The sequence below is a fragment of the Manis javanica genome, chromosome 2 (genome assembly GCF_040802235.1).
Source record: "Manis javanica isolate MJ-LG chromosome 2, MJ_LKY, whole genome shotgun sequence".
Taxonomy (NCBI): domain Eukaryota; kingdom Metazoa; phylum Chordata; class Mammalia; order Pholidota; family Manidae; genus Manis; species Manis javanica.
In genome coordinates, this window is record NC_133157.1 from 22,578,178 (window position 1) to 22,593,716 (window position 15,539).

General features: G+C 44.9%; 1 protein-coding gene across 8 annotated transcripts in view; it reads left to right on the forward strand.

Annotated features, from left to right (window-relative positions):
* PTPN3 (protein tyrosine phosphatase non-receptor type 3) overlaps positions 1-15,539 on the forward strand; it is a 118,792-nt gene that overhangs the window by 43,643 nt on the left and 59,610 nt on the right. For 6 of the 8 annotated variants that reach the window (XM_017667751.3, XM_037027357.2, XM_073226400.1 and 3 more), the window contains exon 2: positions 12,541-12,695. In XM_017667751.3, the coding sequence (XP_017523240.2) occupies positions 12,541-12,695 (155 nt within the window). Of the gene's footprint in view, positions 1-10,218; positions 10,608-12,540; positions 12,696-15,539 lie in introns of those variants that run through there. The other 2 variants (XM_017667753.3, XM_017667757.3) reach the window with 2 other exon arrangements.

A 15,539-nucleotide genomic window follows, 5' to 3' on the forward strand; every position in this document is an offset into this window, starting at 1 on the left:
CTTTTGTCACCTTGCAGTCATGCATCTTTAGTGCTTTTGCCCTAAAGCAGGGCTCACGTGGGCCTCCCTTCCCTGGCATTGGTGCCAGCCCGAAGTCACACACTCCTTCCACCCTCTCTGGGTTTCCTGTGGGCTCTTTCAGAACTCTGAGGCCTCCTAATGAGAAGTCTGAGCACCTATCTGTTTACCGTTTTAGTTTCGCTAGGTGAAATATTATAACCCATAACAAAAAGTGCAATGCCTGGACAAATGTTTGATAGTGGGATAATGGGAGACAGCAGGCTGTACGACTGTGTAGACATTACGAGTACCATTTAAATGAAATACCCGCCAACCCAGACAATGCTTGTTTGCTCTGACGGGAGCACATCAGGGTGTGCTCTACACAGCTGCTAGGCAGCTGGGCCGTCCTCTCCTTCCTCTGCAGGGTTAGTGACCTTCGGGTGGCCAGAGACAACTTGTCTTTTTCTCAGCCATGGAGGGAGATTCTGGACTGACCAAGTACCCTCACAGCTGGTCATAAGAACCTCCAGGTTTAGATGCTGTCAGTCTGTCCTGGGTCCTCCTGGAAACCAGGCCTCCGCCGTGCCTCGCTCCCCACCACCGCCAGGTTATGTTACCCCACCTCACGGCTGTCCTCCTGAGATCCTTGGCTTAGAGCTGCATGTTTCCCCCCATCCCCTGCCCCCTCGCCCCCTGCCCTAAGGTGAGTGGGTGAAGGTCTGGTTGAGCTTGTTTTCATTGAGAAGTTCAGTTTCCCTGGGACTGCAGTGGAACTGGGCCTCCATCAGGTCCTTGCAGTTCTGAGGTCCCTGGAGGCAGGAGCAGAGGCGGGGGGTACAGGCTGGGGCTGGCCGGCCACTCTCAGGACTACCCTGGAAGGAGAGCTGTTGGTCAGGAGGTAGGAGAAGGCCCCAGGCCAAACCCAGGGCCTGGCCGCAGGAAATGAGGGGCCTGCTCCTGTTCTCCCCTTGCTAATAATTAACCCGGGGTGGCTGCCTGTGTTGTTGGAAGGGCCTTTAAATGTCATGTGCATGGACTCCAGCCCACGCCTTTTGCAAAAGTGAGAGGAAGTCATTTATTACGTTTCCTCAATTCAGAGAGCTGTTCCATGTTTTAACTTTCCTGATGTCAGCACAGCCTTCGCAAAGCACGCTTAGGACATACTGTTTCTTTAAAAATTTTCCAAAACACCTGTTAAATCAATTGTGTCATCTTAGAACTAAGGGGATATGGTAATAAATACCCAAGTCATGACTCAAATTTCTGATGTAGAATTAATTAGGGGGAAAAAAGGCTTTCTGGGCCATTTCCTCCCTAAGAGGAAATCTACCGGCATGTGAGCTATTAGGAGTGTTCATGAAGATTATCTCAAGGATGAGAACATACCTTTAGTCAGTAAATTAGAGATGACAGTGATTAAGTGGGGCCTTTTCTTCCTAGTGAACCACCTGTTCACCTTCCTCCCCAGACACGTGGGCCAGTGACCCCCGTGGGCAGCCGTGTGCCTCCAGCGGGGGTTGTCATCCCGTTTGGAGGCTGACTGTGTGGATCGGGCGTGGCTCTTGGAATCCAGTTGAGCAGTCAATGCAGTGGGAACACCACCGCTGCCCGCCCCCCTCCCCCCACCCCGGGCTCTGTCAGAATGAGTGGAGCTGGAGGCAGCAGTAATGGTGCCAAAGTGTTTGGAAGCTCTGGAGCCCTATAGGACCCTCGGTTGCTCCTTCGCACAGGAAGCCTGGGAACGGCCCAGGGACTAGGGTGAGGTGGGTGGAAAGGGCAGTGACACGGAGGCAGGACTTGTAGTCGCTGGTGTTGAGTAAGTCGCTGCTGTGGGCCAGGCACAAGATTGCTCCCCCTTGGAATTGCGTACAGATGAGAAAACAGAAAGCTGTCCAGTATCCCATCAGCTCGGGAGTGGCAGAGAGGAGCCTGGAACCCAAGTCTGGCTTACTCCTTCAGACCTTCAACTGGCCCTGGCTTGCTGAGCCCCCAGGCAGTGGCCCATTGCTGAATGCTCATTGAAATAAAAAAATGGATTGTATTTCTCTCTGTTTTCCCAGCTCCCAGGACATGGAAAGCCTCAGTACAAATAAATAAATGCAACCACAGCAGCAGCAAGATAGATTATTTGCATTCAATTATTCCTAAATGCTGTTGTTCTGATTAGCATTTTGGCATGCCTTTATAAGTCTTTTTTAGAGTTAATGCAGCTTTGTTTCATTAATTTCCCAGCCCCATCTAACTGAGTTGTAAAGCCCTGGAAATCTGACTAGTCTGCGTAAAAATACATTTTATCTTGGTTTCTAGAGGCACTGGGTTACCGTACCTGATATAACCTGAGATGGCCCTCGGATTAAAACCTTACAAGCAGAGGATTTTAAAGCCTGGACGGAGCCTGAGAGGGCCCTAAGCCGAGAAACTGATGAAAAATGAAGTAGTAACTTCCCGGGTCACTTGACGGATAAGTGACAAGCAGGGCAATGCTTTGTGGGGACAGTTTGGAGGGTGTTTCTCTGTGTTTCCTTGAGATAAAATCACAGCAAGGGCTGGGCTGCTGGTGGTGAGCCCCGGGTTTCTCTGGCCAAGCCGCCGCTGGCTCCAGACCCGTTGGCAGGAGTGGAGCCGGCAGGATGGTCCGGCGTGAGATTCCAGTTTCTTGGCTGGGATGTGCTGTGATTAGCACGTCTCAAATCTTTCAAAGTGACTTTAGCTGTTTTCTTTTCTGAAGGCTTCTGCTGCTTTTGGCTGAAAAGAGGTGGGAGATGGAGCCTAAGATAGAAATACCATGGACTGACACTCAAATGGGCGTGTCTGTGCCCCGAGGGCAAATATTAGCATAGTATTTTTGTACAGTTTATGCACCTTGATTTATGGCCCTGTAGAGTAAATTTATTCCATCCTGTTTTCCAGTCTGAGGCCTAGTGGAACTATTCAGAGGGAGAAAGTGACTGGTAGCTTTATTTTAGGTAGAAACAGTTATAAGGCATTCCAGTGTCTTTATTTTGGGGTTTACGTATTGTTTTTGTCCAATCATATTTTTCTATCCCCTGTTTCATGGTTTGGATAGGCCATTTAATTTTTTTCCAAGAATGTGGTATCTGCTCAGAATTATTTCCCATGGGAAATCTATATAAGGAAATCCAGTTTTGAGCAGGGCTTCTTTGAGTGTGACCTACATGTAGAGAGATTTAACCGTGGCACTGTTGAGACAGAAGTCATAGTAGAATCTCAGGTCTTGGAATCTCAAAATTCGTCCATCCCACTTCTGCAGCGCCAGCCTGCCTTCTGCAGCCTTCTCATTAAGGGTCTTATCCAGCTTCTCTGTTTGATCTTCCTTAGTGACAGGGAGCTCCCTCTCCCCCCAGCACAGTCCCTTCCTGTTTGCACAGCCTTGACTGTTCAAAAGCCCTTCCTTCTGTTGAAGGGAAATCTGTTTCTTTCGTCTTCGACCCATTGAACCCTTGGGATCTTAAAAAACCAGTCTAATGGACTAATCTAAAAAACCAGTATCATTGATTGAGCCCCTCTAGGTGCCAGTTAATTGCATACATATTGTCTTCGGTGCTTAACACAACCTTGGGAAAACAGAGAAAATCTCCCCTTTTTCTAGATTAGAAAACTGAGTCTTAGAAGTGAGTGATCTCTTTAAATTCACACAGCTAGCAGGTGGCTAAGCTGGCGTTCCAACTCACATCTGATTCCATCGCTGCTGACCTTCCCACAGCCGCACCATATCCTAATTCCTCTTCAGTGTGATAACCACTGGGTTTTTTAAGAACCTTGTCTTACCCTCCCAGAGATTTCTCTAGAGTTGCAGTCATTCCCCCAACATTCTTGCTAAAAATGTTTCTGTGGAGTTCCTAAATGTGTGTTTCCTGGCCTTTGCACACAGTGTGTTGTCAGAATGCTTCGCGTGGCTGATTTCCTTTGGTCCTGCAGGATTCCCCATGAAGACTTGGTGGACCAGTCCTGCTGCCCACCCCATCCTGGTAGGAGGCCTGCCTTCAATTCTTCTGGCACCCTGAGCTTTCATCTCCCTTAGAATATGAAACTCCAGGCACCTCTGCCTTCCCTCACCCCCACCTTACTCCCTGGCTTGGTGCAGGGCAGGTGCCCAGTAAATGAATATCGAGTGAGTAAATGGTCCAGAACTCTTTTGCCAAAGTAATAACAAAGGCAAAAGTGACTGTAAACAAGATGGATGGCTCTGTGAAACTGCCTTTCAGTCCTAGTCCCACACGGGAATGTATTTTAGCCAGTGGCATGGAAACTGTTGGGACCACCTGTCTGGTGGTAAGTCCTAGAATTCATTTTCCTTCGCATGGTTTGCTTCAGTCCCTCCGTGGGCTGGCATGTGTCCCCTTTTTCTTCTAGGAGGCAAGCTTGCTAGCCTCTGAAGTTTCTGGGTTCATCGAGGTGGCACATAATTGGAGAAGTCTACCAACCCCATTCAAAGACATAGTGGAGGCACAGGGAGCTGCTCACAGCCGCCTCCTGTCTCTGCAGCCACACTAACAAGCCCCAGGTGGGAGGGTTGAGTCCTGGGAGGTTGGCGGGGGTGGGGTGCTAGACCATGACAACCTTTCCATAAACATGGACAAAAAGCCTCCACAAGGTCTCATAAAGATTGTGTTAAAATCAAGAGAGTGGTCACCTCGGGGAAGAGCTATGTTTGGAAGGGGGCCCGAGGCAGGCTCTGGCCAGGTTTCTTGAAAGCTGTACTTTTGGGATTTGTGTGTTTCTTTTTTTCTGTGTGATAAATAGTTGAGGAAGAGGTGGAATAAAGGTAGTGACTTTACTTAATACACTCTGTCTGTTTGATGTGAGTTTCTCCTCGCTTGGGAGCACACTTTACGTTGCAGTTAGGCAGCCTCGCACAACAACCTGAACCTCACTCAGTTCCTGGAACAAAAGAGGTCGGTTCTCTTTATAGCAGCATTACCTCCCTCCCCAAACTGCCAGCCGCTCCTGCAGCATTCTCTATCTTGCCCTTCAGGGAGCTTAAAACGACTTCTTGTTATCCTTCCAGTATCAAGTATAACTTTTTTATTTTGTTAGTTTTGCAAGTGTCATGGTGTGGAACCTATAAATAAACCCCGACTCCATAATAAGAAAACTATTTGACATTTTGAAGTTGTGTGAGAACAAGGGCAGTGATGACGGGTCTCCCTTTGAATCCAAGTAACCCTACAAACTCCAGTCGGAGACCCACCCCCTGAAGAGATGACAGGGTCTGTGGCACAAACGATTTGATCCCAAGATTGTACTTCTGGAGTATTAGGACGAATAATTGCAAGATAATTTGAGTACTGAGTTGTGTTACTAAAGTGACTTGTGAGCATTTCCTCCCCTATGGTGGTGGTGAAGTCTGAGAGTTAAAAACTTTCATAGATGCATTCATGGAAGCATTTTTTTAAATAAATAAGATATTAAATAGCTTCATATGTGCATACCCAAATTAAAAGTAAGTCTTGTGTACCAGTACTTCCATTAGAAGCTGTGGTTCTTGTGTTTATTATCAGGCTTCAAGCTTTAAAGATACTGTTTAAAAATTCTTCAGTAGATAGGCTCAGAGCAAATTAGTTTCTTGGCTTTAATGTTGAGTTAGCAACATGAAAATGCCTCCCTTAATAGATTTTTGTTCTCACTCAGTAAATATTCAGTAGTGATTATTTACATCTTAAGCTAGTTTTTAAAATATCAATGTATTTATCTTTTATGCAGTATTATACTTTGGAAAATAAAAAAGCCAAGTAAGCCAGGAGGGGGGGCGGTGGGGGTGGGGGTGAGTAAGGGTGGCTGTGGCAGAAGATACTGTTGATAAACTTAGCCATGAGGAAAAAAATTACATGTACCAGTTGTATGGTAATTTTGTTATCAGTTGCATATAGTTTAGAATTAATAAAGTGAAATAATATACATGGAATTGTTTTCTAAGATTTATAGGCATTTCACAAACAAAAACTAAAATCACTAATTTTTAATCAGTTGGGCTGAGTTTCACTAATAACATTTGCAAAGCCTAGTAAGCCAGATGCATTTGGTTAGTTCATGTCTTTCGCTGACAGCAATTCCTAATTCATACTATCCAAGTTACAAAGACCACAGTGCCTTCTGTCTGTTAGGCCCACTTTCTCAGAAATGGGTGAATCTGAGCTACCACTGGTAACGAAGGAAAAAAGAAGGAAAATTTCTTAACAGTGGTTTGTCTGTGAAAGATGTGAACTAATTTGAGTCAACAAGCCAAGACATCTGGTTACATAATATCAAGTGATAGCATCCTCTCTGCTGTGACTCTCCTACCCTGTCAGACAACAGTGTTAATCCCAGCACTGACATACAGACTGGAGAGCCTGTTGCTCCAGCAGTGCTTTAGGAATGGGACTGCTGCTAAGCTATAGAAACTCTTTTTAGCCCTGGGAAGAGATTTGTAATCAAGGCAAGAAAACTGACAAAGAGCACTGACTTGGGCACTGACCAAGGCTCTGGCCGTAGGCGCAGATGGTCAAAAATGGTCAAAACCTAAGGGAAGCCTGGAGATGATCTGGTTGAGTGTTTTCCACTGTGTGGTGCTCAGACCCCCTGCATCAGAGTCCCCCTGGGGGTTCTTACTAAAAATGCAACTTCTGTATGACAACTGAAGCAAGGCAAGTTTCTGGTTTGGATCCTGGGTCAGGAGGAAAGAAAGGACATTTTCAGAACAATTTGCAAAACTTAAGTATGGTCTATATATTAGATAAGAGCTTTATCAATGTTGCCTTAGTGCAGTAATTTTTGTTCTGTGGTTATGAAATGTCCTTAAGAGAGACAAGCTAAAATATTTACAGGTAAAGGGGCATGATATCTACAACTTACTCTCAAGCATCCAGTGCAAAGCATGGGGAAGGGAGTATGTGTGTGCAGGAGAGAGCACATATGTCACAAAATATCAACAGTTGAATCCAGGGCATTGTGGGTATATAGGAATTCTGAATTCTGTTTTCCTTGCAACTCTTTCATAAATTCAGAAAAAAAATATATTTTTTAATGAAATTTCCTGGGTCCTTGCTAAATCAGAACCGCTGCAGGTAGTCCTCAGGAATCTAATTTAACAAACTTGCCAGGTAATCCTTAAGTACACTTAAGTTTTGAAGTTTCTGGTTACAAGAAAATGTTGTTTTAAAGTCATTTCTTCTTTAGCAACTTAATCATTAAGCATACATTTCTACAGTTTGATCTAACCTTAATCTAGTGCTGGGTAAATGATAAATTCCTACCAGATGTTTGTAAATTTTATCTTTAGAAGGGACTACCCCACTTACTGCAGAGGAGTTTAAGGAACACTTAGGCTTGGCTTAAACCAGAACTAAAGCTGTGCTGTGTAAGGTGAAGGCAACAGTTGGAAAGTATGGTGCATGTTTTCCTATGCAGGAAGTCGTGAGTGATTAGCAGGGTCTGGGTTGCCCTTTCTCCTGCAAGATGTGGCTAATCCACTATGCAGCCCAACTGTGTGTGTTTACCTTGAAAAGGAAGAGAAAGCAATATTGGTATTAGCTGCGAAAGAAACAAAACTTTTATCTGAACTAATGAAATACTGGTATTTGATGAGCAGCACACCTAATTGATGAGTCATGAGTCTGGTATGTCTGACTGGACATGGGTGTTCTATTTCTGTGCCAGAGCTGTCCCTCCCCAGCTGATCAGGCATCTGTTGGGCTCATGAATAGACAAAAGCAAAACAAAACCTTTGTTGAGTTCACCAGGGGAGAAGAGTTTGGGAAAGGGAGGTAGTCAGGCTACAGAGAAGGCCTTATATATTGAGAGGCTTTTTGAACGAGTTGAACTGTATAGTGAGTGATAAGCAAGAAAAGGGAGCAGAGCTGTGCCTGTTTCCCTTGAGGAAGTCCTAAGGGTAGGAGGTGAAGTGTTGTCCCCTAGTGCCACTAGGTGGCAGCATTGGCTTAGGTCAGCTTGATTGTTCAGGTTGATCAGTGAGCCGCCCATGGTTCCTTCGTAGTTTACTCAAAAAAATTAGGTGTTAATGAATCAGGACTTTTGTTAAAAAACTGGTATTTGCAATCTAGAGTTAAAGGTTTAAGTTCCTATTTTTTTAAAAGGGTATGAAATAATCTTAGCACTTCCTTTTAGAATGATCAACATGTAGTTGAGCTGCTTTTTAACTTTTATAATAGAGAAGGGTGAGCTTTCTGCCTGTTCATGGGCTTGTGAAAGAGCAGTTCCTCAGATCAGGGTGTGAACCCTTAGAAAATCGAAATCACTTCTTTCCCACCTTGGGCTGTAGCACAGGTGAGGAGCCCAGGGGGGACAGTGGCCGAAGGTTTGTTTCCCCACCCTGACCGCAGGGCTCTGGTGTCCCGCAGGCCACAAATTGCCACACCCCAGGCGATGTGCTGCTGCTTCTGGGTCCATCAGGTTTGGGAAGCAGCTCAAACATATATCATCACATCTCTATTACTGCATTTTAACCGTAGCAAACCTTAGCAAATTAAAACGAATACAATTTTAAAACAGTAAGGTATCTGAAATGAGGATTGCCTACAAAATCCTGAATCTACATTCCACACCTGAAGGCATTAGAAGCTTAGCATTGTTAATAAAATGCCTTTTATTGGGTACCTGGTATGTGTCCCACATTGCGTTTGGCACCCAACACTTGCTTGCCCAAACAGCAGTATATGTTGGTCCCTACATTGCACTGAGGTATTGCCTCTTTTTATAATGTGTTTTGCAAGTATAATCTTTGATTACAAACTACAGTCACAGTAGAACCTCCGTGGTTATTGTGCAAAACAGATTCTAAAGCCGTGACTGATTGATTTTTCCAAATATGCAAAGAACACGCTTGTCTTCCACGTTGTAAAATGCATCAACTTCAGCTGTAATCATTTGTGGCTGGGGAGGCCAGTGTGTTCTTGGTTGGGTTGTGGCTTTGTTTGGAATTAAGAGGCTTATAAAGGAAGCCATAGAAACCCTGAGTTCCCCAATTGCTGTGGTACAGGAAACAGGGCAGTTAGTCAGCATCCATTGTCCTGACTGGATTGTTTAAGATGTAACTTCAAGACAGTTTGAAAACACCAGGGGGCTCAATTATGTGGTTATTCAACAGCAGGCTTGCTCTTATTAAGGTTTGCTTTAGGAACAATTGTGGGAAAAACATCTCTGCAGCTTTCATGAAATACCTATTTACAACATTCTCATTAGGTTCCAAGCCCTTTGTGTAACAGAAATCAATGTGAGGAGGAAAACATGTCTCTTTGGTTGCTGGTCTACTTTATTTTGTTAGCTGGCTACATGACTACCAGTAACCATGGTTAATAAGTCCCCTTGGTACCCACGCTGGCTCTAACTATGCAGAGCTGCTCAGGAGAACAGTTTCAAAATCAGTGCCTGCAATTGGTATTTCAGCCCATGTGACTTCCATTTGGAGACTCCTGTGTGAAATCACCTTTGGTATGTTGCTGTTCAGAGTCATGGTGTGATCAGCTCTCAGTTTCAGCTGCTCTGAGGATGGCTCACAAGTCTGCCTTCAGCGAATATCTTAGATTCTGCAGAACCTATATTCTCAGCCGGATCATCTGACGCACACCCTGCCGTTTCCTGAAGACCCACTCCCCTGGTCTTGGCCTGCCTGGCCTTTCCTTCAAGGGCGTCCCAAAGGTCATGTCATTCTGTACCACACTCCAGGATGCTGAATCACCATTTATGGGTGGGGCCAACACAGGCATATTTTTTAGAAGCTCCCCAGGGACTTCTGATGTGTACCTCCCACTAAGAACCATGTTTGCAATGGTTTTATTGTATCTGTAAAAAAAATTATAGCCCATTTGAAATTCCTAGATGAGGATTAAACAATAAATAAATCTGACATTTTAAATTCAGTATGGTTAAAAGCATTATGGAACACATGTGTTGTCTTTTGATAACTTTTGGTATTACTCAGAAAATGCATCCCCGCTTCTGATGACATTTTCATTGGAAAGGGCAAGGTGGAGGTGGTGGTGGGGTGGGTGGAATTTTATAAGTGATTAAGTTTCTTTCCACTGCCGGTCCCAGGAGTTGTTATTATTAATATTTGAGAGTCCCAATCTACAGAAGGATGGAGATTTGCCTGGAGCTCCGTAAGTAGGGTGAGACCAAGTGTACCCTTCTCTCCTGAGTGTATCTTTTACACAGATTTCATCTCCTTTGTGTTTTTGCTTCCTGTAGCGAAGTTGTGCATCTGGGGTTCTGAGACTTGATTCTCAGGCCTCCAGTCTATGTCCTTATCCCTGCCTTGTTACCAGTTCCAAGATCTGATCTCAGTCCTGCCCTGACCTTTGGTGTAGCTTTTCCAGTTCTCTGTGACCTGCCCATCACGGTGCGGACCCTCATCAGCAGCTTCGGCACTTCCTGGGAGACTAAGAAATGCAGACTCTCGGCTCCGCTCAGACCCACTGGAATCAGAGTCAGCGTCTTAATAGGACCTCAAGTTATCTGTGTGCTCGGTGCAGCATGAGGCGTGCTGGTCTGCGGGACCTAACCACACTGCACTCTAGTTGAAGCCCCCACTGCCACCCCAGCCTTCTCTTGTGCCTGCATTCCACCAGCCCAAGTTTGTCTTTCAGGTGTACTGTTTTTCCAGGCTCTAAGTCTTGGCTTCATTTTTCATTTTATTTTTCCTTTCATTCCTTGATTCATTCAGGTATTTATTGACTGCCTACCCAAGCTAGGTGCTGGGGGTGCAGTGAGCAAAACCAGGCCCAGTTCCTACCCTTGTGAAGCTTAGCTTCCATAAATGTATCATCAGTCATAAATGTGAAATTATCAGGAGCACGGTAGAGGAGAGCCTACAACACCAATGTGAGTAGGGACCCCAGGCGAGGCTTCCCTGCCTAAGTAATGCTGATACTGAGCTACTGAGGCCCGAATAGGAGATAATCAGGTAGAGAGAAGAAAGCACCATCTAGGTAAAAAAGTGTCATGTGCAAAGGGCCAGCTCATCACAGGAAGTTTGCAGAGAATTAATAACAAAGAATATTAAACTGTTCCTAAGTCCTTCATCTTTATCAGCTTTTCCACCCAACCTCATCAGATTTATGCCTTCTCTATTCCCTAAGCCAAGGCCTAGACCCTCGGTCCTCCACCTGCATGATGTGACCATGTGCTCAGTTGTACACCTCTTCAGTCTTTCTGTCTACCACCCTACAGTTGCATTCACTAGTAAAATCTCTTGCTATTCTCTGAATACACCATGGTCAGGTTTCAAACTAGTTGCCCCTTCATGCATGTATTTTTTAAATGAACTTGATATTGAAACATACAGAAAAGTGCACAAATCATACGTATAGAGCTTGATGAATTTTTATAAAGTGAGTACACCAGTGTCATTATACCCTGTTCAGGAGACAGAATATTATAAGCACCCCTAGAAAGCCCCTGTGCACCCTTCCCAGTCAGGTCATCCAGAGGTAACCACTTTCTTGTCTTAACGTTGATTAGTTTTGCCTATTTCTGAACTTTATGTAATTGGACTCATGCTATAGGTAATCTGTTGTGTTTGGCTGCTTTTGCTCAACATAATGTTAGAGAAATTCATTCATGTTGTGTGTAATCATAATGCATTTGTTTCCTTTGCTATGTAGTCATGCTTGGTATAACTATAACACAAATTATCTTTTCTATTGATGGGCATCTGGGTCTTTTTCAGTTTGGGGATATTATGAAAATTCTTATGCATGTCTTTTAGAGTATAAATGTACATTTTTCTGTTGGGAATATGCCTAGGAGTGGAATTTTGTCACAGAATTTGCGTATGTTCAGCTTTAGTACACACTGCCAACCATTTTCCAAAGTAGTTGCATTAATTTACATTCTCGACATGAGCATTCCAGTTGCTACACACCCTGATCAACACTTGGTTTTGTCAGATTTCGCTGTAGCCATTCTAGTGAGCATGTGGTGCTATTACCTTGTGGTTCTCACTTGCATTTCTTTGACAACTAATGTGGTTCCCACTTTCCACCACGTTGTTCATTTCTCTTATTGAGTTGTAGGAGCTCTTTATATATTTTTTGCGACATATATGGCAAATATTTCTGTGGGTGGCCTTTTCTCTTAAATATTGTCTTTTAATGAATAGAAGTTCTTAATGTGATATAATTTATCAATAAATGTCTTCATATCTTAAATCATTTTTATATCACATTTAGTTTGGTAAAATCTCAGGTAGAATACACAAATATATGAAAGAGTAGAACACAAAAAATTAAAAGCCTTGGAAATGCAAATTATTAGAAGATTTAGACCAGGGAGATAATAAGACATACAGATAAGCCAAATAATTCTATGCACATGTTATAACTGAGCAATAATAGAGCCGTTTTAAAAGTCAAAACTCAAATGGAAACATGGTCTGTTATCTGTTTCACACTTAACTCTGAGTTCTTCAGTTTTGTGAGGGTCAAAACAGACAGGTAAGGGATGAGTGGCCTGTGAGGTACATTCACATGTAACTGATAACTTGCACATCAGAATTAACAGGTGTATCTTCTGTTACAGGTTATTCAACGATAGTTATGACCTCCCGGTTACGTGCGTTGGGTGGAAGAATTAATAATATACGCACCTCAGAATTACCCAAAGAGAAAACTCGATCCGAAGTCATCTGCAGCATTCGCTTTTTAGATGGCTTGGTACAGACCTTTAAAGTTAATGTAAGTTGTCCAAATTTATTTTTTTTCTGAATCAGTGCCCCTAAGAAATAGTTTTCATCTCTTAGCTTATAAAATGAAGAAAAACTACTTTAAAATGAAAGCTTGAGATCTCAGATCTTGTAAGTTGACATTGGACTGGAAATAACCTTAAAAACTTTGCCCATGTTTTTGTCCACACCTGGAAGGTCTTCCCCCTCTTCTTTGTGACTGAATGACTCTCAGACTTTACTTCTTCTGTGACGTTTTTATCAACTTGTTGAGCTAGCTCTCCAGTAATGGTGCCCTGTGTATGCTGTATAGGTAGAGCCCATATCACATTGCATTAATAATAGTTATAATTTCTAGGTTATGCATTGCTCTTAAAACTGTGAGCCCTTCGAGGACAGGAATTGAGTTACTTTGCCTGTACCTGGCACAGGGCTCAGCAGGTAGCAGGGGCTCAGTGTGAGACAGTTAGCAGGACAGATGGTGGGCTTGAAGACGGCCTGGCTGGTCTCACACCTCAAGCCCACAGCAGAAGCAGGGATGGAAACAAGGTCTCCAGTCTCAGGTCAGCCGTAAAATGCTTGACCAGCAGCAGTCCGTGCCGCCCCACCGCACCCCAGTCACCACCTAGGCCTGTGACTGCCTGTCTCTCCCGTCCTCTGGCCAGTCCTAAAGGGGTTAACCCCAGCCCTGGGCTGGCTGCCAGGATTTGCCCCCACCTGGAAAGTTTACTGTGCAAGGAAAGATGTCAGAAAGAGAGGGTAGGGGTTGGAGAACAATCTGGGATGATAAAAAGGCCATCAAGAAATTAAAGGGTAACAAAACCAACCCCTGGATCTTCCACCCAACCCGTAAGTATGCTTCCTACTGACCTTAGGACCTTGATGGCTAAGCAGGCAAGAGGAAAAGGCAGTTTTTGTGAAGTTGTAGCTTGGTTGGTGTTCTATAAAGGTCACAAATGTCGCTTCCAGATGCTGTAGACTGACAGCTTGGTATATGTCTGGATCCTTCGTGAGAATGTATGTTGTTAGTTTTGGAGCCGTTCCTCAGCTGCGTATCTTCTTCCTGACAAGAACACGAATATTTTTTCAATAAATGTTTCCTCAGCATCTGCTCTGCGCTAGGCTTTGTTCTGGGTACAAAGAATACAGCAGTGAACAAACCAGGGCAAAATCTCTGCCCTTTTAAAGCTTACATTCCGATGGGAGGAAATGGGCCATAAATAAATCTGTGCTATGTTGATGGTGATATTATGTGCATAGAAGAAAAACAAAGTGGGGTAAGGAGGGTAGAGAGTGTCAGGCTAGGAAAAGGGGTGAGGTGGTCATTTTAGAGAGGTGATCAGGAAGACCATACCTAAAGGAAGTGAGGGGAAAAAGCATATGGTTCTCTGGAGGAAGCACATAAGTAAAAGAAATAGCAGTGCAAAGGCCGTGAGAATGGTTCCCGCTTAGTGTGTTTGCAGAACAGTATGCAAGCCAGTGTGTCTGGGGTAGAATGAGCAAAGGAGAGAATAGCAAGAGAGAAGGTCAGAGGGCGAATAGGCATTGGGGTGGGGGTGCGGGGCTGTGTAGAGCCTTGTGGACCCTCCTCAGGCCATTGGCTTTATTCTGAGTGAGACAGAAAGCACATAGGTTTGGGCAGAGACCTGACGTGATCTGCATCAAGTATCACTCTGGGTGCTGTCAGCAGTAGGCTGAGAGACTATTCTAACGGTCTGGTGGGGAGAAGAGGAGGATCGGAGAGGGTGGTGGTGTGGAGGTGGCTGAGAGGAAGCCGAGTGTGGAAATATTTTGAAGGTGGGGCTGCTGGGATTTGCTGGTAGACGGGATTTGGGATGTGCAAGAGGCCTTAGGTGACCCCCAGGGCCGTTGGTGGGATGCAGAGGCTGCAAGCGGAGTGGGCTTGGGGCAGAAGTACCCAGTTCTGTTTCAGACACGCTGAGTTGCAGACGCCTGTTCCTTATCTACGTAAAAGTGGTATTAGATGAGCAAATGGTTTAAGGGAAGCATCCAGTCTGAGATATAAATAGGAGTGTTGCCAGAGTAGAGATGTGTTTCTACCTATGAATCTGGATGAGTTCACCTGAGAAGTGAGTAGACAGAAGGCAGAACAAGGTTGGAGATGTGAGGAACATTCGCTAAGGGACATAGGGGAGGGCTGTCCAGGGAGGGAGGAGGTGGAGAGCGCATCTCTGAAAATCCCAGTTAGAACAGGTTTTAAGGAGTGTTGGGCCCTGTGAGTGGGGAGGAGGACAGCACCTCGCCGGAGTGATGACCCATACGGCCTCCGAGCAGAGCCCGGCATTCCGCGTGCACCTGTCATTCCCAGTTATGAACACCATTGTTATCAGCACGTGGCCAGTGCTGCTTCCCCAAGCTCAAAGCTTGACCTGTCAGAGCTGACTCCCATTGGACTTGAATTTGAGGGCCTAGTCGCAGCTTAGATCTCTGTTGCTTTGTGTCTTTCTACTCACGGGGATTGTTTGCACTGTCTCGTGCAGACTCTTCAGCCCAGACTGTCCCGTGATCAGGAGCAGGCATCATCAGGGAAGCTGCCCTGATGGCCATCAGTTGTTCTCAGCCAGCCAGAGAGCAAGGCAGTCGCTGACAGTGACCTGATGTAGCAAAGATGACCTCTTGTGGGGTGGCACTGGGCTTGGGAGGCTTGTTCTTAATGTAAGTGTGTTCTTTATTATATTTCAAATCCTTCTGAGAACTAGGCGAGTTGTGCAGGATAGATACTGGACGAGATGAATGTCGCACTCCAGAGGAGAGAGGTGCAGTGTCGTTGAGGCACAAGCCAGGTTTGGCATCAAGGAGACCTGAATCAGGCAGGCAGACCATCCGACAGCCGATA